Source organism: Eptatretus burgeri, chromosome 3 (genome assembly GCF_056783735.1).
Source record: "Eptatretus burgeri isolate ZD-2024b chromosome 3, Ebu_testis_v1, whole genome shotgun sequence".
NCBI lineage: Eukaryota > Metazoa > Chordata > Myxini > Myxiniformes > Myxinidae > Eptatretus > Eptatretus burgeri.
Window position 1 is genome coordinate 20,917,797 of NC_140963.1, and position 26,074 is coordinate 20,943,870.

General features: G+C 42.6%; 1 protein-coding gene across 4 annotated transcripts in view; it reads right to left on the reverse strand.

Annotated features, from left to right (window-relative positions):
* Positions 1 to 26,074, reverse strand: part of LOC147029511 (histone acetyltransferase KAT7-like) — a 130,357-nt gene that overhangs the window by 15,436 nt on the left and 88,847 nt on the right. For all 4 annotated transcript variants that reach the window (XM_085872580.1, XM_085872581.1, XM_085872582.1 and 1 more), the window contains 3 exons: positions 20,625 to 20,765; positions 20,425 to 20,518; positions 2,834 to 2,980 (listed from right to left, as the gene is read on the reverse strand). In XM_085872580.1, the coding sequence (XP_085728706.1) occupies positions 2,834 to 2,980; positions 20,425 to 20,518; positions 20,625 to 20,765 (382 nt within the window). The remainder of the gene's footprint in view (positions 1 to 2,833; positions 2,981 to 20,424; positions 20,519 to 20,624; positions 20,766 to 26,074) is intronic.

Below are 26,074 nucleotides of genomic sequence, written 5' to 3' on the forward strand. Positions count from 1 at the left end.
AGTCGATACATCGCGTTGTATTAATCGAGGTGCTGAGATAAAGATTTCATCTGAAAGATGAGAAAATAAGTGGTCAGTCTGCAGTTTTTCATGAAAATGGCCATTTTGACCTTGAAATGACCTTCAAGGTCAAAAGCGACGCTGGCATCCACCCATACCTTCCTCCCCACCATCAAAGCAATCGATCGAGCATGGATGCCAGCTATTAACAAAAAATGCTGTCGTAACTTGAAAACCAGGTCTTGGCTCGTCTACAAAATGGGTGTAGCTCACAAATTGAGCATGGCTCTGTTGACATCTTGACCGAACTGATGGCATTTCTTCAACACCGACTTGACCATCCAGACTATTCATTTCTGCTAATCCATTGGAGAAGGGATATTGGGGTGAGGAAGTTGTGTGCTTGATGGATCGTTTGATAAACATGTCATCGTCTGATTTACAATGTAATTGGGGGATCATTGTTAAATACTACCTCTACAAGTGTTCTGAGAAGACTGAATGCTGATGCTGTGACTTGTGTGACTGATGCTTAGACCACAACGATGAGGACGTCTTCAATATTAAATTCAAACAGGTTAGTTCGCAGCTTGGTCCAGGGGGTTATGGGAATTTCATTTGACTCAAGTGGTTTTTTTCAGCTGTCAAGCCAGATTTTCTTGGGAAACTTGCCATGTTCAAACACACTTGGCCATGTCGCCATTGATTTTTGGCTAGTATACAGAGTTATGAGCTGGATGTCTGGTCTTCTCCACTTCAAGGTGTCCAAGGTGAAGTTGGCTGAATATGTCAGCATGCATCGACTCATGTATGAGGACCTGTCTTCCCCACGAGACTGGAATAAGACTTTTGCGCTTTGTGGAGTGCTGGTAGCAACACTTGCACGGATATCTGACTCGGTTTGATGAATACACCGTAGCACAGTAGATTCATTCATCCTGTAATGGCGGCCCACAGATGCCACACTTTCACCTCTATCAAACTTAGGTAACAATTCGTTTTTTTCACCCAACGTCATAACTTTTCTCTGCCTTTTGTCACAACTAATTTTGTCTATCGTTTTACGTTTGGGCGCCACGCCATTTAAAACGGTGCACGAGAAACAACAGTCTCGTAATTGGAGGTAATTGTACATGTGGACGCGAACGATGACTCAAAAACCGCAATTGATCAAAATCCCACGATAACCAAATCGGAACACAATACGTTGCCCATGATCGGTCGAAACCTGCGATATTCACACCCGCAATATTTGAAGGTTTACTGTACAAGTGCAACTGCATAGTGCAACAATGAAGGATATTCTGTGAGTTTTAGCAAAGCTTATTAAAAAGCACTTCAAAAATTGGGAAGCTGCACACTCGAGGCTGAGCAATGAGGTGTAGAGAGACTCTCGTCACGGCACCTTCATCAGACATTTCGGGCCAAACGTGAAAATTACATTTGCATTACAGAGGAGGTATAAGCAACTAAAATTGCCGAACAGTGTCAATTGGATTGCTTTTGTCAATATGATTCGTCAGTTGGGATTACTTGTGTTTCACGCAAGTGAACTAAAGTTTTACAAGCCATATGAAAAGAAAAATGTTTTCGACAAAGGGCATACCATTATCACGACAACTATCATACTGGCAGTTGGGTTGGATTGTCACAAAGAAGATAGCGATATGCCAATATTTTACCATAGCATTACGTCCTGACAGAAATGGCACACATGTTGCTACTGCCATGATTACCTCTGCCACCGAAGGTGGACAGAGGTTATATTTTCACCCATGTCTATTGTTTGTTAACAGGATGTCTCAAAACGTTATGGACAGATTTGGAAGAAACTTGGTGGACATGTTGGGTGTGTGGCAAGGTCGAATCGATTCGTTTTTGCTAAAGATCCAGGTCTGGATACGAGAATAATTTAATTTTTAAAGTGATTCTTCACCATTGAGAGATGGGGCCAAAAATAATACAGTCTATAGCATATGCCATCTACCCTTTGCCGTGCTTTGTCTCCCCCACCCCACTAGGTTTATGCAGGGCGCACGAGGTCTGCAAGTCAACCCGTTCTGGTGAGTCCCAAAATCCAGAATCACTGCTCACCTCCACTCATTCGTTCCTCTTTTTCCCCCCACCTGTGGAACCAACTTCCTCAGTCTCATTTCTTTGTGATTGAGAGATTGTGGATATATCCATCTTGTTCACCTCTTGTGTCATCCTCCAGCCATCATTCTTTCCCACATCCCTTATGTCTCCAAATGTCCTTCTATTTTGTTACATGCATTTTTTGTGTTATTAATCAGACAAACAAATTCAAAATAAAACAAGAACGGCACTTAGTTGAGTGCATACCTCCACCAAGCTGAACCATTTACGTTTTGTATCCACCTATTGGTCGAATCTGGATCCGGACCTGAACCAATATCAAATCAGCTAGCTCTCATCACTCAATCAATTCATCCACCGAGTTTTGTCAGAACTCGTCCACAACTTTTTGAGATATTGTACTGTATCTCGTTTTTGGCCCCATCTCTCAATGATGAAGGATTACTTCAAAAATTCTGGTATCCGGATTTGCGTCTTCACCAAAATCTAACCATTTCGTCTTCATCACACACCCAACCTCTCCACTAAATTTCGTCTGAATCTGTCCACAACTTTTTAAGATATTCTGTTTACAAAGACAGACAGACAGACAGACAGACAGGGGTGGAAACATCACCTCCGTCCACCTTCGGTGGCTGAGGTTAAAATAGGAAATGGCTGAATGGCTAAGAAAGCTGCAAAGTTAGGCTCAAACATTTGTTGCATTGCCTGCAAATAAAAACTTCAGTCAACTTACCTTTTATGGAAATTTCCTTCCCATTAAAATTGTGAAGATATTTCAGAAGCACTTCTTTCCAATAGCTACGGTAACTGATGGCCCCGAGCTCAGACAGCGGTCTCTCGGGAGACCCCATCTTGTTTTCCACTTTGGAAAGCAGATAACCTGCGGCAGGCAAGATTTGAACAAACAGAGCAAAAATGTAACTGAAAACATTGCTTCACATATATGCATGTAGCAAGGTATGAGTAAAATATAAGGGAGGGGGGGTGGGAGGAGTTCAGGCTATTCAAAACTTTGTCCAAGCTAACAACTTGGCAAAATGTACTCGTGATGAAAATTTTGTTCATCTACTTCTTGAACGAAGAGGAGTTTACTGGTTACCTGTTTGAGGAAGGGGAGAGAGAGAGAGAGAGAGAGAGAGAGAGAGAGAGAGAGAGAGAGAGAGAGAGAGAGAGAGAGAGAGAGAGAGAGAGAGAGAGAGAGAGAGAGAGAGAGAGAGAGAGAGAGAGAGAGAGAGAGAGAGAGAGAGAGAGAGAGAGAGAGAGAGAGAGAGAGAGAGAGAGAGAGAGAGAGAGAGAGAGAGAGAGAGAGAGAGAGAGAGAGAGAGAGAGAGAGAGAGAGAGAGAGAGAGAGAGAGAGAGAGAGAGAGAGAGAGAGAGAGAGAGAGAGAGAGAGAGAGAGAGAGAGAGAGAGAGAGAGAGAGAGAGAGAGAGAGAGAGAGAGAGAGAGAGAGAGAGAGAGAGAGAGAGAGAGAGAGAGAGAGAGAGAGAGAGAGAGAGAGAGAGAGAGAGAGAGAGAGAGAGAGAGAGAGAGAGAGAGAGAGAGAGAGAGAGAGAGAGAGAGAGAGAGAGAGAGAGAGAGAGAGAGAGAGAGAGAGAGAGAGAGTGAGAGAGAGAGAGAGACATAGTCCACCATAAGTAACGTGATTTTTGAAAGGAATTGACAAAGAGTTGCACAAAATATGGACATAAGATGATCGTAACATTTTCTGCAAAATTTATGTTTGACTCACTTTTAAACACAAAATTCTGCAGTTTAGGGAAGACCAGTTTGGGGAAAACAAACAGATCACACCTGTTTGTCCTATTCTAATTCCCTCATTCTTATGATCACTCCTGAAGTACAAAACTAAAGGGATATGGAAACGTAATGGGAACAGAAGGGAATTATTTACTTTTTACTATCGTCACAGGAAGCATGTTTTACTAACGTGATGCTGATAGTCCTCCATTCTGGGTGGGTCCAACCACCCACGGCAACAATTCACACGTTTAACCACCCACGACAATGAACTATTATACTCTTGTGAGCAGGTTGGGAGTGTTGAGAAGTCAGACATGAGTTTATATTTTCAAAGGAAGCAATAAGTGTTCAGCATTGTTTTATCAGATTGATGAGCACTTGCACATGCTGCAAGATATTCTGACACCATAAGAGGCAAGTTCTACCCAAGAAGTGAGATGTTAGTATTTGGTATTGAACAATTTTAAATAATCATCTTTGTGAGAAGAGGCTCTGCAGTCTCATCTTCCTGCAATTGGCAGTCAGGATGTTCGACAATTGTTAAAGTAGGTCTCTGTTGAATGAAAAGCATGTGTTTCCGTCGGGCACAGTGAGGCTCGAGTTGTGTTGCAGTCAAATTGGCAAATTGCTCATTATGAGAGTGTGCATGCAGCAAGTGGGCAAGTGCCATTTTCATAGGACTCGAGGATCGGTTTGATAGTTGGATAATACTAATGATGCTGAAACTACTCCGACTACTACTACGACTGAGCCTTACTGTTCACTGGCTTCCCCTTGGTGGATTAGCTCTATCGTGATGCATTTATTGAAGCAATGTTTGCAGATTGCGGTCAATGTGGCCGAATAATAATGGGTTGGCAAACTATTTTCCACGTTTATTCATGTAATTATCATCAGTTAATTTGCCGTAGTTAATTTGTTAGTTAATTAAGTTAGTTAATTTGTAATTAACATCAGTTAATCGACATGATAACCTCCTCAAATCCTCCAACATCGCCATCATCTCCACCAACTCGTCTTAATTGTCACCATCATCATCATTGCCACTACATTAGTTCAACGTTATCATCATTATTATTAAATAAAATGCAAGTGTCATGGTCTTAATAACTCAACAAAATAAACTATTTTATGTTCTTAATAACTTTTATTCATGAAAATAAATAGCACAAAAACAATCTACAAACATGTTCATTTTGGAGACAGTTTAGCAAAAAGGGGGGACAATTTTTTAAGTTGAAGTCCCTAACCCTATTTTCCCCATTACCCCTCAAGTTTGCACATCGTGGATTTACCGATCACGGGGATTTTCAAGAACGTAACCCTCACAAACAGCAAGGCCCTCCTGTATACTACCTTAACGGCCCCAGTTATCCCCATTTTCTTGAGAGGCCGGCCAGGGAATGTTTGTTTTGGTTCAAGTTCTTCACCGAGTGACTTGCCAGGCCTGACGTTTGACTGAAGGTTGCAGGAATTTTGGAGTATAGCTCGTGTGTCGGCGATAACTCACCTACTCTTAACAAAAGACACCATGGGATCTTCCAACTAACAGCATAAGGGACGTCCATTCGAGGGACGGCATGCTTTGTGATGCAACACCCATCCTGGAAGCACCAAGCCGACAGTTTATATTCAGTTCAGCAATACAACCGAGACTAGACATATCAAACGGTAAGTGTGCTACCTCTGCACCATCCTGTCGGACAAGAAAGACCTCATTATCAGTTAAATAAATAAATCATTATCAGTTTTTCATAAATACAAAAGGTAAAAATCAATTTCTTTCAACTTGTGTGATATTTTATTTTAAAACTCCAGAGGGTGGTGTCCGACTCAGGAAGAGTCCATACATCACCAACTGTCTGCTTTAACAAAGGAACTATGCGAGGGCTTTATGGACATTTTTACCTTCCCACCACACCTTTAGGCAGGAAAGAAATTGGAAGTCTGCAAAGGTAAAGCCCTCTCCCCTTCCTCTGTCCCTCTCGATCTCAAGGTAGAGAAAGGGTTGTGATGGAGGTGTGAATTCATATGCAGGTTGAGAGTTCCTTTTAAGTTTGGGTGTGTGGTTTCATATTATCACACAATGTTGTTGTTGTTCATCTTTTGGCTGCTCCCGTTAGGGGTCGCCACAGCGGATCATCCGTTATGATCCGCATACTGATTTGGCATAGGTTTTACGCCGGATGCCCTTCCTGACGCAACCCTGGTCGCCTCTTATGACACAGGGATAAGGATTGGGTTTCGCCATGATTCCGGGCTGCCCTACACCCTCTCATAGCGCGGCCCGGCGCAGAGCTCCCGTCTTCAAGCGATCCTCCAACCCAAGCCTCCGAGTAGCCGTATTACAGGCGCACGCCACTACGCCCGGTCATATTATCACACAATGTATTATTTAAAAAAACAAAAACATGTTGGCAATGAACAATATAACGCATCATGTAAACAAAATGTGTTCAAGATCACAAACACAAATGAGAGATTAGCTCCACCACAAGCCTCGTGCATAAAACAGGTTTGCTGCCATGAACAAATAACAGGCGATAAGGCTTTCTCCTGCTCATGCTATCAAGGTTTTGCGGCAACGAGTATGCGTACTGGCACAAAGGCTGGAGCCTGGTTCTGTGGGGGAAATCCCGTGGCTTAGTGGGAAGGATAATTTAGAGGGTGAAGGGCCGATGCAGGCAGCTTGATGGACGATTAGAGATTTTGAAGGTGTAAGACTGCTAAATTATCACTATAAAATAGTTAAAATATATGTTGAGTGAGATAAAAGGTGTTTGTGTTTTAAAATTTGTGAAATTTATTGTATTTATTTTCCTGTTTTGTGTGTTTCAGTGTATTTTTGATTGCTTGGCTTGTGGAGTGGTGTTGTTCAGGACGCAAACTAAGTGTTGGAATGGATCCCCCCTTAATTACACTAATTCTTATGGGAAAAAATTCCTGTTATCTGTCATTTCGTTATCAGTCCAACTATCTTGGACGTATAACAAGGACCCCCTGTATATAAACAGAAAGCACATCAAGATGAATAAACTGCAGTGTTCGCTCTGTTTACACAAGTGTACAGTAATAATGAACATTACCATTTAACATGTCTGATGTTAAATAAAAATCTGTGAATCATGCTTGCTCCTTAGTTCCCACTTTGTCTGTCTGTCTGTCTGTCTCCCTCTCTCTCTCTCTCTCTCTGGATTATTCTATTGCTTTCTAACCTGCACATACATTGGGACAAAATAAGAAAGTGCATGGTCCATTTTGACTGCTTAGATTTGTGATTAAAGTGAACAATTTAGATGAACTACACGGTGAAAGACATATACTTGATCATATAACACTATTTTAATAAGTCTTTTCTTCGTATGCAGCATAAGGCTGTGGGGTAGCATCATTGGCTGAGGGCACAGCTGTGCTGCTGATGCAATGTCCTCTTGCGGTTAAGACAGGAATTTGGAATTTGACCAGGGTACCTGCGGTGATAGCTCGCCTTCTCTCCACGAAGGACACCGTGGGATCTTTAACGTCCACTAACTAACGCCGGCAGATGGGACGCCCAATTTAACGTCCATCCGAGGGACGGCACACGCAATGAATCACCCGGCCTGTGAAACGCCAGGATGACAGCTTATAGCTGGGTCGGGAATCAAACCCAGGCTAGACAGCTTCGAGGCAAGTTTACGCACCTCTCGGCCTTCCTGTCAGTCCGTTTTATCAGCTGGTTTGCTTCATTGTGGCATGGAAGAAAGCGTAAAGCTGGAGATCTAAACTCGATCGATTCACGGGCCAGGATTTTTGTGGCAAAAAAAATATTATTTTGCCCACCCTGTACAAGGGTGTATACTGCACAATAAACACAATGCTGCATTGTTTAGTAACGAGCTCAACTCCAATACCAAGTGCATTCAATAACATAATTGCTTGTCAAAAAAACACGAGTTAATGGACTCAAAAACAGAATGTCTGACAATACACCAAGGTAACACACTTCCCTTAATGAGCTATCTACCCAGGGTTTGATTCTTGTATCAGCCACCAACTGTTGGAATGGTGCTTCACAGACAGGATGTTGTATCAGTACAAGGTTACCCTCCCCAATTCTTAGCTGAATGATAATTTCCGTTTCTTCATCCCTCTATTATCTTGTCTGTGGAGCTGACTCCCTGTGTCTATTGTCTCGTGTCCCTCCCCTACCAAGGAAGGAAATCTCTTATGCATTGACCACCATGAAAGGCTCTCTCTCTCTCTCTCTATATATATATATATATATATATATATATATATATATATATATATATATATATATATATATATATATATATATATATATATATATATATATATATATATATATATATCTCTATATCTCTCTGTCTGTGTCTGTCTGTCTGTCTGTCTGTCTGTCTGTCTGTCTGTCTGTCTGTCTGTCTGTCTGTCTGTCTGTCTGTCTGTCTGTCTGTCTGTCTGTCTGTCTCTGTCTCTCTCTCTCTGTCTGTCTGTCTGTAGCCAAAAAAAAAAAATTGTCATTTGGCTTATTGTGCCGGCACCAATTATAATCGATTACAACAATAAAACACCGATTACAATGCCAGCACCAATTACAACAATAATTATTGGCACTTGTAATATCACAAGGATCCTTCATGTCCGAAGCTACAATGAGTAACCAGCCCAAATGCAGAACACCTGCAAAATGGAGTTTACAAGCATATTAAAAGCACTTCCACACTTCCAACAAGCTGCATCATGCACTTTGGTTTATAGTCTGACAGGCTGGCAGGATAGCCTCGAGGAATGTGCACTCGCCGTTGATCCGTCTCGCCTGGGTTCGAATCTCGGCCCAGCAATGCAACTGTCATCCTTGTGTTCTGCGAGTAGGGCGATTCATCCATGTGTGTGCCGTCCATTCAACTGGGCGTCCTGCCTGCTAGCACAAGTTGGTGGCTGTTAAAGATCCCACAACGTCCTTCGCAAAGAGTAGGTTAGCCTTTACCGGCATCCTGGCATAATTACAAATTCTGCACTCTGTCAAGTATCCTGTGTCAGAGTGGCAACCCATCGAGGATTACAACTCCGAGCCAATTCAACTTCCTCGGCAGTTTTAAGTTCCCAAACGTGTGAGGAGGATAACCAAAACAAGCAAACATTGTGTTCCAGCTGTCACAGATTGTCCCTTCCTCATTCTTTCAAAAGAACTGCCCATCTTCACCTCATGCTTTCTTCTGTACACATCTGGTCTCTTCTCCTCCTGTTGACTATCTCTCCTCTCCCATCCCATTCCTTCCTGCCACTCATCCACTGATGTGCAATATCTTTGTCTCTCTATTCCCATTTGATCCTCTTGTCAGTCTGTGAACCTGCTACCCTCTTTCATTTCGTTCCTTCATGAGCTTCGATTTATATGTACAAAAAAGCTGAGGACAAACGCAAAATACTTTATTGTTTCCAATAACAGAGCAGAGTGCTAGGCCGGTTGGTAATTCCACAGCAAAATAATATTTTATGGAAAGATACAAACTGAAAATTTCTTTCCCTTTGACCAAAGTGAAACAAGCAGATATTACCAGGGTGCCACCATTTCCGGAATTCTTGTAAATCAAGCAGATCGGTTTGGCCTGAAGCAGCATGCCATCTCTTCCATAGACCTGCACTCTGTTTATCCCACCATATAAGGAGCAGCTAGAAAAATCCCCCAATATATTTATTTGGTCATCCTCTGTGAGAGGACCAATCTGTCGAACTCCTCAGCAACCATAAACATCACATTGTCAAGCATCCTCCAAAACTATCCACCATCTCAGAATAGTCCTTCTTAGGTGTACAAAGCTTTCATCTGTGGGGCCGCTGGATATGGTTATGCCTCAAAGGCAGATGCTGTTCGTTCCCATCCGACCCCACTCCACCCTCCCCCGACCTCATTGAGGTCTGGAAGTCAAAAACCATTCTGGTCACTGGCATAACTTTGTCATTTTCATTTCAGGGTCTCCTCCCGGTTCACCACAGACAGGTTGTGGCTTTGCAGTCATTTACTGTCCTAATATTGCTGCCTCCAACCCCTCCCCCATTAGCGTCATGGGTGTTCTACCAGAAACCCTTCCATTATTACCCTTCACAAATATAAATTTAAACTATTTATGAAGCGTTCTATTTTTTCTTTTTCCTTTCTTTCAAAAAAACGGAAAACATTTGGGGTCTACAACACCATGCAGGCACAAAAAAAAGTTTTCAAAAACTATCTTGGAGGCCAATAAATAGAAGGAAAATGATTGAGTGTTAGGAAGCACTCAGCTTTCGAACCTGCACATTCTTCAGGAGCACTCAGCTATCATCGTGTGGTCATCAACAACTGACAGAAACAATTGTCAGCGTTAACTGGGTGTGCATGAAAATTGGAAACTTCAGTGACATTTTCTGTTGCTTATGGGTTTAACGACAGAAGAAAACAAGAAAAAGAGCAATCAGAGATTGCAGACCGTCACCAGGACTTGTTTTGTGTGGTGTTTGTTTACTGGTGTGTCACGTAATAACAGACATAATTAGAACTGCCACTTTATAACTGCTGGCAGTGATGACCGGGTACGAAGACGTCCCGCTTTGATTGGACACCTGACCCTGACCCATGACGTTTTTATAATTATTATTCAATTGAATTTACAATGGAATTAAAGTAAATTCAATTCAAATAAAATGGAAGACCAAATAGGTACACAGTCTGCATTGGAGAAAATCAGAAGGAACCCAAACAAGAAAAAAGAAAAGATGAAGTCATCAGGAGGAACCTGGATAGGATTCACATTTCAGCTACTACTCCTCGACCCTCAAGCCCATCCAGGCACAGCTAAGTGAGCCTTAGTCAATTTTTAAAAAAGAAGAAAAAAGAACCCAGATCAAAAAATTAAATAATTTTGGCTGCCAGACCATATGTCCGATCAAGTTGAAATTTAAAACATGTATTCCACGTCACTACTCGATCATAATTGTGAAGTTTCATGTCAATTTATTAAGTGGTTCCAGAGAAAACATTATTTAATATTTTTATTCATCCAATCTGGCTGCCAAACCATGTGACCGATGATGTCATATGTGTGAAACTTTTGTTCCTCATGGATAAGTGGTCATTCATGTAAAGTTTCACCTTGATCTGTTCAGCCACTTCAGAGAAGATTTTTGAAGATTTTTGTTTTTAAAAAAATATGGCTGCCGAATCACGTGACCGGTGACATCATCAAATTTTTGTTCTGTGGACCACTTTATCCCAAGGTGACCCTCAAAATTTTTCATATTGACATAGCATTCTACATATGCAATTGCGATGTCATAACGAAGGCAACTATGATGTCATAAGAAATCACCCTAAAGAAATGACCATGTATGACGCATGGAGAGTACTTGACATGTGCCAAGTTTCAATTTTTTCTTTGGTGCAGTCATAGAGTTACAGAGGTCCAATTTTTTTCCGGTTTTCCAACATGGCTGCCACACCATGTGACCTCTGATGTCGTCATAATCATTAAAACATTCTACATGAGTAGTCGCACCGATGGTGAAAATTTAGTCTCAATCCAACAAGCGGTTGTGGATAAAAAAGACGAAAGTTCTGTGCAGACAAACAAACAAACGGACCCAAATGCAATACCCTCTCCTTTGGCGATGGTAACTAGAGGTCAATGAACACCTTAACCTGTGCAGTGTTGAGAAACAAGAACATGGGTAGGGTCTGTGACTGGCAAATTTGATTGCTCAAGATGATGTAAAATACCGTAATATTTTGTCCCTAGTACTGCTAAACGAAAGGTTTGTAAAAGTGCAAAGGCGGCGATTTGTGTTCTCCAGGAAAGCGATTTATAAAGCAATAAGGCGATTTGTGTTCTCTCCCAGAATTTGATGATACGCTCTGACCAAGTCAACCTTGGAGAAAACTTGCTTTCCCCAGAGTCGAGAAGTAAAATCCTGCAGGTGTGGTACAAGGTACGTCTTCTTCTGGACCATATGTAAAGGTGTGAACTAGCTGCTGCTTGAATGTCGAATTATACCCAGTTCAAGCGTATGGTCAAACTCTGCTTTAGCGATTGCATAATGATCTGGAGTTCGGCGACGTAGTCGAGCCATGACTGGAGGGCCACGGTTGTCAATGTGGTGAGTAGTGGAGTGTTTGACTGCCACCTCATTTGTAGGTAGGCAGAGTTATTTCTGGGTACTGTTCAAGGATGACATCAAAACTGGCCATGTGGTCAGACTTGATAAACATTGGACTGACAGAGGCATGTGGGAGGTGATACCCTTGACCCAAAGATTAGTGGTTGCGTGAAGGAGTGTTTGGTTTTTGACATCCACCAACAAACCAAAATGCTTCAAGAAATCTGCTTCGACGATGGGGTCAGAAATAATATAAATCCATCGGTAAACATGCCTCAGGCCAAGGTTGAGAGTCAACGATCGTTCACCATTGGTGGTAATAGTGGATTTGTTGACAGCTTGGAGAGTAAATGCAGATTGTTTACATTAGTCCATAACCGCTGTGGGTAAAACGTTGACCTCAGCTCCCATGCCACCTAAAAAAAAAAAATAATAATAATAATAATAATAATAATAATCAGGTGCCGGTATGCCTCGTGTTGGTTAAATGGTTAGGGTGGTGGGCTTGGGATCCTCGGGTCCTGAATTCAAATCCCGCTTGTCCATTGAATTAATGCTAGATAGGATTGACTCAGTCTGTCATCCTTCTGAGGTCGGCAAAATGAGTACCAGCTTGCTGGGATGATTGATCCATTCGAGTGTCCTGCGTTGGATTGGTGACTGATCCAGATTTGTGCCCAATAACACAGGAGACTGCTGCGGCAGCACCGACGCTCCCAATGGTCCCAATGAATGGTCCCAATGGATGGATGGATGGGTGCCGGTGTTCCTGTCACTGATGAAAAATAAGGGACTTGGTTGTTGGTCATCAGACTGACTCGTCGTTGCTAAATTGCTGGCTATGGTGTGTCCTGACTGCGAAACAGGGTGGGCTGTGAAAACTGCAAGGCTAAACACACTTGTGTGCATTCTCCCCAAATTGCCAATGATACCAATACACGCTTCCTGCATGTTGCTGTACAGCAGGACTGTGGAATTGGTGTGTGTCAGTCTCTTGCATGTTGCTCTGGGTCCAACTACGACCCCGCTCTTCTTTAAAATGACATGTTAGAGCCTGCACTTTGGAAATTAAATGGTCTATTTGGGGTTTAAGTCATTGCATGTCGATTGTAGGTGGTGCAGACATGTCACCGGCTAATTGGGATGTGACTACACTAATGGAGGAAGTGGGTAGAGGAGCAAATTTGATGATGCCAGCGATATCGCTGAGTTTCTCGATATTCACTGAATCGCTGGTTGAAGGATAACAAGGACACGCTGAGCATTGGTTGGCAATCATTGGCGAAAAAGCTTCTCGAGTATGTTATTCACTATCTAGGTTATTTATTCTCACCCAGCAACTGTCGCAAACTTCGGAGCAATTGAGAAGGCTTACGATCCCCCAGCTCCTCTGAATAAAGAAGTTGCAATCGTTTTTGTGTTTGCAACGAGGCGGATGCACGGTCAATGAGCTTTGCCTTGAGGGAGTCACAAGGCCTTTCAGCGGGTGGCTCAATGAGAATGCTCGACCTCTTGCGCTGTCTCTGGTTGAAGAGAAGCCATGACATATGCAAATTTGTCTCCTGTACCATGATGCCTCTGGTTATTAGCTGCATCTACAATGCCTTAAGAAAGTATTCACATCCCACAACTTTTGTTACATTTTGTGTTGCAGCCTGAATTTAAAATGGATTAAATTTAAATTTTTTGTAACCGATCTTCACAAAATACCCCATAATGACAAAGTGAAAACATGTTTTTAGAAATGTTTACAAATTCATTAAAAATGAAAAGCCGAAATGTCTTGCCGAGTATTCAACCCCGAGTCACTACTTTGTAGAAGCGCCTTTGGCAGCGATTACAGCTTCGAGTATTCTTGGGTATGTCTGCGTGAGCTTTGCATATCTGGATTTAGGGATTTTCTCCAATACTTTCTTGCAGATTTGCTCAAGCTCTGTCAAGTTGGATGCGGAGTGTCGGTGACTAGCAATCTTCAAGTCCTTACACAGACTCTCAATGGGATTCAAGTCTGGGCTTTGGCTGGGCCACTCAAGGACTTTCACTTTCTTGCTCTGAAGTCATTCCAGTGTTGCTTTGGCTGTATGCTTGGGGTCATTGTCCTGTTGGAATATAAATCTTCCTCGCAGTCTCAGGTCTTTTGCACTCTGAAGCAGGTTCTCCTCCAGGATTTGCCTGTATTTGGTGACATCCATTGTTTCCTCTATCCTTACAAGTCTCCCAGTCCCTCCTGCTGAAAAGCATCACCTTAGCAGGCTGCTGCCACCATGCTTCACAGTAGGGATGGTGTTAGATGGGTGATGAGCTGTGCTTAGTTTCCGCCAGACGTACGGCTTTGCATTCAATCCAGACATACGGCAATCCACAGAATTGTTTGCCTCATGCTCTCAGTCTTTCACGTGCCTTTTTGCAAACTCCAGGCATGCTGTCATGTGCCTCTTTCTCAGGAGTAGCTTCTGTCTGGCCACTCTCCGATAAAGCCTAGATTTGTGAAGTGCTGCAGAGATTGTTGTCCTTCTGGCAGCTTCTCCCATCTCAGCCAAGGAACTCTGTAGTTCTGTCAGAGTGGACATTGGGCTATTGGTCTCCTCCCTGACCAAGGTCCTTCTTGCCCAGTTGCTCAGTTTGGTCGGACGGCCAGCTCGAGGAAGCCTTTGGGTCATTCCATATTCTTTTCATTTCCTAATGATGGAGCTCACTGTGCTCTTGAGAATTTTCAACGCTAGAAAAATGTCTCATACCCTTCCCCAGATTTATGCCTCTTCACAATTCTATCTCAGAGTTCTACGGACAGCATTGAACTTCATGGTAGAGTTTCTGCTCTAACATGCACGGTCAACTGTTGGACCTTATATCGAAAGGTGTGTTTCTTTCCAAATCATGTCCAATCAATTGAATTGGCCACAGTTGGATTCCAATCAAGTTGTGGAGACATGTCAAGGATGATCAAAGGAAATTGGATGCACCTGAGCTCAATTTGGAGTGTCATAGCAAAGGGGATGAATACTTTCATTTCTTGACGCAATGTCTTGACACAAGACATTTCAGCTTTTGACTTTTAATTAATTTGTGGAAATTTCTGAAAACGTGTTTTCACAGTTATTTTGGGATATTTTGTGTAGATCGGTGATGAAAAAATGTAAATTGAATCAATTTTAAATTCAGGCTTTAACAACAAAATGTGACAAAAGTTGAGGGTTGTAAATACTTTCGAAGGCACTTTACTTAGCAAACCAGGTGGTGGGATCATTACACCAAAAAGAAGGTAGCTTCGAGCCAACAGCTGCGGCGGGAGGTATGACAAGAGGAATACTTTCATTTGACATGATGGAATATCTATTGAATCACTCACATTGAATCATGTCAGACCACATCACACTTGTCAGATCACAAATACGTCGGAGTCACCAATTGTAGCGATGATTCCTTTCAGTGTGCTGGTTAATGATGATGGTGTTTAAACCAGAAAAAAAGAAAACTCACATTTAAAATGCAATGACGTGTTGTAAATGAAGTCCAATTGATGAAAAATCCTTCGCGTCATCTCTCCAGCTGTTATTGGTGAAGATGGAAGGATGCCTGGATGCCATCCCAACGACTGAGCCACTGTGGCTTTAAGATGGCATCAAATGCAAAAAGAAGAGAGTGCTTGTTTGTAGTCATCATGGTTGTTCAACCAAGCAAATGGAAATCCACTTTACTCCGTGATTGTGATGGTACAGAAAAAAAAGTCACTATTAAATATTGACGTGTTGCATGACTCGTGAATAAAATGACAGTCTTGCACAGAAAACCATGCTTTGAGCTCACAACAGGTCGTGAGACGAGCTCTCTCTGGGGCCTACCTCATGCGCAGAGCCCTTTGGCTCTCTGACAGGACTCCACTGATTGGCCAATATATAATATTCACACGAGTGCTTTCGTTTCACGACCCAAATGCCGCTATTTGCAAATGTAAAGAAAATTGAATGACTCAATACAAAGCACATATATAAATTGAAATAAAATAAAGATTTTCAAGGTTGAAGGAAAAAAAAAAACTTTTTCCGGAAGTTTACCGCCGTTGATGCGGTGTCTTTTAAACCAGCTTATTTAACACAATACATGAGGTCTTCGTGCCTATTGTTTGTGTCCTTTATGACTTCCTTACAAACAGCAAGTTTGCCATTTGGAACGATTTTCCATTTTGTTTGATTGCCATAAAAACAAATGTTACTCTCTGTGCATGCACAATTGGAACGAGATTCCGTACAATTTGCCAAATTCAGAGTCAAAATACTGCTAAACTACAGGTTCCTTGTCAGATTCGTGTTCAAAATATAACATTCAATTGAAATTAAGTTGTTCCTCGATCATAAACCGACATGTGTGGACAGACAGATAGACAGACAGACAGACAGACAGACAGACAGACAGACAGACAAAGTGAGCCAGTTGCTTAACCCTTTTTTTTTGCTGTGCACGCATCGGGAAAAAGAGGTTAAAGTTTTTTGTTTGCACTTCCCGGATGATCCCTTGGTTAGGGCCCTGTCACACCTTGACGTTTTAGCCAGCGTATGGCAAGGTATCAAAATGTATGTAAAACGCTGGCGTACGCTGAACTATTGATGTTTTTTTTTCCAGTTTTGGACGTATTCATAACGAGTTGGACGTATGCATAACGTATTGGTAACGTACACAGAACGTTTCGATAACATATAGATAACTTATATCAACGAATGCTGAGCGTGTTGTCGGCGTTCACAACCTATGCCCAACGATAGTCTAACTTATGCATATCGCCGGCAGCGTATCGCCGACGACCACGTGGCGTAGGCTATTAAAAGGCTGCGGCTCGACGATTCAAATCATAACCGCACTCGACATCGAAGTCTCAAGCCGCTGTCACACCTTGACGTTTTAGCCAGCGTATGCTGACGTCTGAAAAATTTGCCGAATACGCTGGCACACGTCAAATACGTTATGGGTAAGTTTTGTATACGTTAATAGCATGCTGAAGCACACTGGCATACATCATAATACGCCGAGTACGTCGACAAATTTTCAGCATGTTGAAAATTTTTCGACGTATCCAGCATATGACTCACGTTCCGCATACGCTGGCCATAAGTTGTAGGCACGTTACGCGATCGTTGACACACGTCGACACACGTCACTTGTAAGTTACTCATAAGTCGAAAAACATCGAGGTAATGGTTAGCGTCAGTGTTCCAGATTCCCTGGTTTTATTATTTTTTTATTTTTCTTCGGTATGACGGTGATGTTGACACTTTGATTTCTTGTGCGGTTATGATTTAAATCGTTGAGCGGTAGCCTATTAATTTTATTATATTATAACCGCACTAGAAATCGAAGTGTCAACATCACCGTCATACCGAAGGAAAAAAAACAAACCAGGGAGTCTGGAACACTGACGCTAACCATTACATCGACGTGTTTTGACTTATGAGTAACTTACAAGTAACGTGTGTCGACGTGTGTCAACGATCACGTAACGTGCCTACAACTTATGGCCAGCGTTATGCGGAGCATGTGTCATGCGCTGGCATACGTCGAAAAATGTCAAGCATGGAAAATTTGTCTAACAGCTCGGCATACTACGACGTATGCCAGCGTACTACGACGTATGCCAGCGTACTACGACTTATGCCAGTGTACTATGACGTATACAAAACGTACCCATACGTATTCGACGTGTGCCAGCATTTTAGACAAATTTTTCATACGTCGGTATACACTGGCTAAATCGTCAAGGTGTGACAGGGCTTTTAGAAAGGCCTAGATCAGGCGTCGGCAACCTAAACCAGGCCGCGGGCCACTGGGCCACGTTTGGGCCACCTCGCGGGCCGCACCCCCCCCTCCCAACCCCAAAAAATAACAAACACACCTAAAATCAATGATATAATAAATGTAATTGTAAATTGAACCTTAAGACCTTCAGCCAACTGAAACAACAACGAAAAAATATTTAAGACCAAGTTAAGTGGACGAGAAGCGAAAATAATTTCTTGTGACATACAGAGACTGTGATATATGTGGAAGAATCATATGTCCACATATGTTAAATTTGCCGTCAGTTCAGAAAAATGTTTTGCGGGCCGCACCTAATGGAAATCCGGACAAGGCGCCGCGGGTCGCACGGGAGGAGCTCGCGGGCCGCATTTGGCCCGCAGGTTGCCGACCTCGGGCCTAGATAGGTAATACTAAATGGAAGAATTTCACTACATTGAAGCATAACGGTGTGTTCCGTCCATTTGTGAATTTGATTACGAAAGACAAAATTTGAATATCTGGGAGCATCAAGAGGAAAATTATTTGGTAAATGTAGAATCACTGGCAACATCAGACCAGATATGACAGGTTACCAACTGACTTTCACATCACAAAAATGGTGCTGCTCATGAGGTAGGTGAGTATAATTCCATTTTTTGTCCCCCGTCCCTCCGACAAGATCGGAGACGGGGGACATTAAAATGAGCTGCGCCCGATCCACCATCCATCTGTAGGTGTATGATTGTGTATGCGATATTTCAAAAACCGTTGGAACATTGAACTTTCATATTGCAGATATCTATTACTTATGACATTATCTCAACCTGATTATATCACGGCTGTGAGAGGATGAATTATGTTGCCACGGCAACCATCTCGGTAACTTTGCTTGCGTATGCAATATTTCAACAAAAAAAAACCTTCAAGATTTACCAGGGACCTCGAGTATCAGCCCCTTGTTATATTTTAAATAAGGCATTTTCGTATTTGCCACGAATGAGTGAACATTGTAATTGTATATGTCGCTTGAGCAATCCGCAAAATTTAAAAGGCAAATATTGCACTGTAAAAGCAAGGGAAGAACAAAACAGATAATTTTCGTCTCAAGAAAATAAATACGAGTAAGTTGCAAAAAAAAATGGTGCATAGTACCTGCTATGGCATACAGTGTACGACTTACCAGTCAGTGTTGCCAAGTCGGTCACTGTTTACTTCTTCCTCCTTGTCCGAATATTCAGATTCATAAGAATTTCCAATATTGTCATGAGGATCCTTCAAGAGAAACTCTTTCCAGGGGCACAAATTGATATGGTTGCATGTCAAGTTAAAAACTCTCCAGATTGTGGAATTCCATCACAATGCTTGCTTGCACTTTTAGCTTGATTGAGTAAATGCACACTGATAGCTGGAGCCACGGCTATGGGTCACTGGTGACGTCACCAAGTCACGTGATAGGCTATCTAAAACTACAGAGCCGAAAAAGTAAATCAATTATTTCTCCGTATTTACTGACCTCCACACACTGGATACACCGTTTCAAAGTAGTTTCTTGTTTTTCTTCAGTTAAAATTCAGATACAAATATTGATTAACCCTTTGAACCCTAGTGGCCCTTTTACCAGCCGCTATTTAAACCTCCATATTCCAGAGTGGCAGGTTTACCAGCCGCTATTCAAACTTCCACATACTCAAGCGGTCGAGTCACCGGCTGCTATTCAAACCACCATGCACCCGAGCGGCTGTATTTTTCTCCAGGGAGGCCAGGGTGGGGGAACCAAGAGTCCAAGGAGCTCAGGATTTAAAATAATACATGTTGTAATGCCTGTATATTTTTGAACTTTCACTTTGGATGCAGGAACATCAATCTTTGCATTGCAAATTTGACCCTTGAACCCCCACAATGGTTTGACATTTCAACTCCACCACCATTCCCTGAAAAGGTGTTACCTCATGCTACTCTAATGGGAAAGTATATGGTGGTGAATGGGTGAATGAAGGAAGGGAGATACAAGAACATTGCATGAGGCATAAAATATACCAGTTAATTTTACAGGGATAATGGATATAAATGATAAGTTAAATTAAATTCATTTGGTGTCAATATATAGAAAAGTTTATCGATCATATTGCGCTAAAAAGTGTAGGACTTAAAATAAATGTGATTACTTATTAAATACCAGAATTGACATGAGATCAAAATAAACACTTACACATTAAGGAAACACCGACCTCCCTGTATGCATCAGGTATACGCCAGCCAAAAACCACCACCCACCCTACCGCCCCATTTCCCCCTCCCCCCGACCGCTACATCCCCCCCCCCCCTCCATACCCCACATAGTAAAACAATAATCTCTATGAATTGCAGGAATGAGCACAATAAAGCAATAAGATGACATCTTGTTTATTGATTAAATAATCTTCCTCAAGAGCAATCATATTAATTGGAAAGTAGAAACTTTTTCGGATTAATTAAATCATCTTTAAAAAGCAAAGCAGAATGATCCAAAATTCTACAAGTACAGTATAATTATATTCAAAACACATTCATAAAGTATAAATTCCACCATATTTGGAGTGTGTGCACAGATTCGTTTTTATGTCATGTGAAGCAATGAAGACACTGGAAGTAAGGTGACTGGATGAAAGAGTACAGCCATTTTATTACTGTATAGTACTTACTGAAATCAATCAGCATCTTTCCAAATCCTTTCCTCATGAACTGAGGCATCGTAAGAATGCAAGAGACGTTGTAATTCAAGAAAGAGTTCTTTTCCTGGAAAACAAAGGCACATGGAAGTCCTGAAGATGAAACGACGATGCACAGATGATGCTCGGAACAATGTACAAGCAGAACATGAATGGAACAAGTCTGACTGTACCTTGGAGAAGTATCCAATGATGTGACAGCCCGTATTGTCTGCTCGAGTCATAACGTAGAAGAGAAAGGGTTCAACATCATAATACAGTGTTTTGTGGTCAAGGAACAGCTTAGCAAGGAGGCACAGATTCTGGCAGTAAATCTGGTAGGAAAGAGAAGTGAAATAAAAATTAAGGACGAGATAAAAATGCAAGGTTGGCTAGTTTAATATGAAGTGCAAAAAGGTTGCAGCAATAATAACAAAAAGAAAATCGAGTTTGACGGAAAAACAAAAAGCACTTTTTCCCCCCTGTGAGGTTAACCAAAACTTACCAGACTAGTTTATGATTACCACATAAGACTCATATTTTTAGGGAAGTTTTTTCTTTTTTTCTTTTTCATTTTTACCCCCAAATCTTTTGTATGCCAAGTTTTCTCAATGCAGAAAAAATAATATTATTGATAACAGAAGGAAGAGTAAGAGTAACAAATTCCCTTTAAAGGAACTTCAACACAGGAGGAAGCCATCACACCCAAACAGACAGGGTAAGAGTTACCAATATCTTATTTGTATCAATAGTTACCAATAACGGCACCACCGGCTTCGGGCCAACGGCACCAACAGCACCAACAGCGTTGCCGGTTTTGGGACAACAGCACCAATGGCGCCGCCGGCTTCGGGCCAACGGCACTAACCAATGATAAGCTTGCGAGAGTTGAAGGTTCGAGAAGTGCACACCCACACACGGCAAAAGGATAAAAGGGCAGAAATGGGCCGATTTCGCCCCCTTTCCAACGGATCCGATCAGACCAAGACCTAAAGAGAACCTTACGCCAATGACCTTTTCCCACACTCGCAATTCAAGTCCATCTCCTCACTCCACTCTCTTCCACACCTCACGCATTCCACATTTCACACACGTATTTTCTTTTCTTCTATACCTTCTCTTCCTTTTCACTTTTCTCCACGGGACGTTCAACATGACATGGCTCCAGTACAGTATGTTGCAGCACCTCCATGAGGACAGCGCTGAATTAAAAATGCTAAAGCCTGCCGATATTTGCACAGAACAAGCTGTCCTGAGCCTGTGGAACATCACACCGGCTGGACGGGTTCAGACCTGGGACCCCAGACAATTTTTTCTCTGTTGCAAGAGGAGGCACAAGGTGTGAGTTCGACCGCAGAGCTGTGGCAAGATCAGTCCAACCGTCATGATCTCAGGTGTGCTGAGGCCATGACCAAGTCCCTTAAGTTTGTCTTTTTCTTTGTATACATTGTCGAGGCTCATATGAGAGCTAACACACAACGCACAGCAAGGGGGTGGGGGAGTGGGGGCATGAAACAAGAGGGGCAGGTGAGGGGAGGACACAACAGTGGGGAACAGAGACATTAGGAGATCTGTGGAAGGGAGAGGGATTGCGTGGGGAACATGGGGTATACAAGATGGACATTACAGGGACTTTCAGGAAGGAAAGCAGAGAATTTGAAGCAGGTGGTTTTGGATGGTCGATGATGATGGCAGGTGGTCGAGGTTTTGGATGGTTTGAAGGCCTGGAGGGAAGAATTGGATTGAAGAGAGTGTGGGAGTTTATTCCAAAAGCAGGAAAAAGAGGAATGAAAGGGTGAAGGTGAGCAGCGATTCGTGATTTTGGTAGTTCTACCAGAAGGGGGTTGTTGGTTGACCTTGAGTGCCCTGCAGAAATATGGTGGGGACATATTGCAGACAAAGCCGGCAGGGCGAGACCGGAGAGGAGACGGAAGAAAACAGAAAGACTACCGACCTGCTTGCGGTGAGACAGTGAGAGGCCCAAAGACTCAGCCTCATCGCGGGAGATACCAACGATCCGAAATGCATTAGTTTCCACAGCGTGAAGCCGAAAAAGGTGAGAGGCAGGAGCACCAGTCCAGAGGGGAGAGCAGTACTCCATCAGGCTGCGGATGAAAGCTTTGTACGTGGTCAGGAGCTCAGGTGGGCCCGGGAAGGACTTTGCACGATGGAGGATTCCCAGTCGGCGACTGGCTTTGGAGGCCAGGATGGAAATGTGGCTTTCCCAGGAAAGATCATAGTAGATAGTGAGACCCAGAAGCTTGAATGAAAGGAATTCTTCCAGAGGATTGTTGAGAAAGTAGATGGGGGTGGGGGGGGGGGCAGCCTTGGATCAGAGACACAGAGGATCTTCCAGAGTCAGAGATCACTAATGAAAACGACTATTGCATTGAAAAATGAAAAAAATTAAAAACGACCTCCACTTTGTGAGATGTTAGATCATGTTTGATATCTACTCATATCTGGTGAATTGAACACTTTCCAACCACTTTAATCCTTTGAGGTTAATTTTTGGGAGATAATATGACTTTCAGTGAGCTAAATCTGTTGGGTGCCATCGGAGTATTGATGAATGGGAGTGGCCCTGAAAGATGTCTTGGAGACTATTTATGGTGAAAATGCTGTGCTGCACATGAATGGAAAAACTGTGCAGTGCGCATTTTAGGGACACCTTGTTTGTCAGTGTCTGATGCACCAGATCGTAGCTGAAGTCATTGCAGATGAGCCAGGATTTGAGATCCTCATGCAAGAACTTGACAGACAGTATACTATGTTGGAGACGAGTGAAATATACTTGGAAACATTGCTCAAAAGTGATTGTATCAAACGAATTTCCCATACACTAGTTTCAAAAAAGTTGGAATTATTTAATCGTTCAAAAATGAGCAAACTATCGCTGAACTATCTGCAAATGTTGGGAGTGACCCAGGAACTTGTCGATGCCGATTGCACAGGCTCATGGCAAATGCACCTACATTATATCTGACTACTTACCGATATTTGCTCCTGCTGGACATCCCAACTATCTAAGGTCTGCTTATCTTTACCTACAGAAGAAACTGAAAACTCTGCAGTATTTTCGAAATTCAGAAACGGATTCCATGTGATCCGACACACCGACCAATAATGGGCCGGGCCTTGGATCAGACTTGGTGATCGAACAGACCTTTATGCGGTCCTATAAAAGTACAAGGGGCCTGACAAGAGGAAGTGGAATGACTGATCATCAACGAGCTGTTTGGACATTGTCTTCTCCTGTATCCTCCACCTACAACTATGCCATGCAGAAATTCTGTCGAAACGTATACACAAAGAGTGAACAGAACAAAGAGGCATCTGCGTCAAAAATAGACAGGGACAAGATGGACTCGGCCAAAATTGCCACAAAGCTTGAAAAGCATTCTCCATTCTCGAATGAGGTGACCCTTTGCAACATCATCACAGGGATAAATGTTGATGAGGATAACAAGGAAATCCAACACAGGTGGAGGCCATTCCAGCCCATCATGTTTGCGTGAGCACAACATCAACCCATCTACACAAGATCCAAGGAAGAAAATGCAAAAAATGTTTTTAATTAATGAAAAAATTTTTTTGGGGGGGGTTGTTTTTTTGTGTCGTTTTTGTAGTTTTTTTTTCCCCCCTTTTCTTCCCCTCAGGGGAGGGGGCATGGGCTTGGTTTAAACACACACAACCCCCCTTGACAAGACACACCAACAGCACTCTGTACACATACACACAATCACCCATCAATGCTCAAACTACCGAAAAGTCTTTTCAACATCCCCATACCCCTCCATCTCTATAACTTCCAGGTACCTATCTAATTTTAATTTAAACTTATCTACTTTTTCTGCTTCCACTACCTTTCCAGGGAGGCCATTCCATGCATTAACTACTCTCTGAGTGAAAGTCCCCTAACTTACTACCATCTTAACTCTCCTCTTCTTTACTCTCAGGCTATGGCCCCTGGTTCTATCTTTTCTTGATGTCAATGTGTAGGACCTTTTCATTGTTGGCAGAAACACAGTGAAGAAAAATGGAAGGACAATCTGTCTTCTCATATTTGCACAAACAAAACAATGCAGTGAGGACGCTAGCATCAGCCAAGGCGGTCAAGGTCACCAAGGATCGAACCATTGATCCAGCACTGTTATTTCAGAGGTTCCTTGTGATATCTCAGTCGGGAAATCTGTGCCTCGATAAGGTAATGAAATATGAACTTTCCCCATATCCTCTATCCTTGTTTGTAGCAAAGAATTGCATGTGGAAGTGAGAAAAAGCACAAATTCTGGATGCTACACGATGGCATGTTACTTCATCAGAAGATGCTGTTCTTCAGTCCATTCCAAAGACTGACTGATCTGGTCGCTACATTCTGGATGGTGGTTCACTTCGACATCGACTGAAATGGACCGAAGGCAGCACCTACAGTTCAATTGCCGCCGCCTACACATCTTTCACATCAGACCTGTATGGCAATGCCACTGCTGTTTTTGATGGATACGATGGTGGACCAAGTACAAAGGACAATACGCATCAGCGATGAAGTCAAAATCTAGTTTCGAACATGGTCACCATATCGGATACAACAACATTCATTGGGAGAAAGGAAGATTTCCTCTCAAATGATATGAACAAACATGCCCTCATCCACTTGATCTCTGAATGCTTGTGGCAGAAAGGCTGTCATATCATCCAAGCTGTAGGAGATGCAGACTTGGACATAGTGAAAGCATCCGTCATAATGCCATCCTACCATTCAACAACCCTGATCGGAGAAGACACAGATCTGCTGGTATTGCTGTTATGTCATGCAACTATGAAGGACTGCAAGGACCTGTACTTTGGTCAGACAAGGGGAAACCAAATGTTTATAACACCAAATTTCTGAAACGGTTGCTTGGTGACGGTGTCTGCTCTGATCAATCATTTGCCCATGCCTTCTCCGGATGCGATACTACTTCGATAATCTTTGGGGTGGGGAAGAAATCTGTTTTCCAAAAAGTCATCAAGGGTGAATCTGTATTGCGTACCTGTTCAGGTCTTTTGGGCACCAATGGTAGATCAATTTACTGTGGAAACATTGGTTGCAACGCGATGGTGTCTTTGTTCAATGAGACCCAATCTGACTCTTTAGCATCATTACACTCCAAGTGCCTTTACAAGAAAGTAGCCACAGCAAAGACCTCCGTGATACCCGAAAGACTGCCTCCAATGACCTCTGCTACAAACCTTCACTCTCGGTGGAAGTACCTTCAAGTCATGGTTTGGATGGGCAAGGAAGACGGCATGGACCCGACTTAATGGGGCTGGGACATGCAAGAGGACAAACTTACTCCACTCATGATGCATAATAGCCCTACGCCAGACATTCTGCTCAAAATGATCCACTGCACCTGCACTACAGGATGCAGCATTCTGAAATGTAGCTGCAAAAAACATGGCCTTGAATGCGGACCTTGCCAAGAAGGCAACTGCAATTATGTGGCTACTGAGACAGTTTCAGATGATGAAAATGAAGAGTAAATATTCGGGGAAGGTACGTTGAAACATACGCTCTACAGATCGAAACTACTTTCTCAAGGGTAGACTGTCTAACTCTTTTGGAATTTTGGAGTATGTTAGTCAGTTTTTTTTTTTT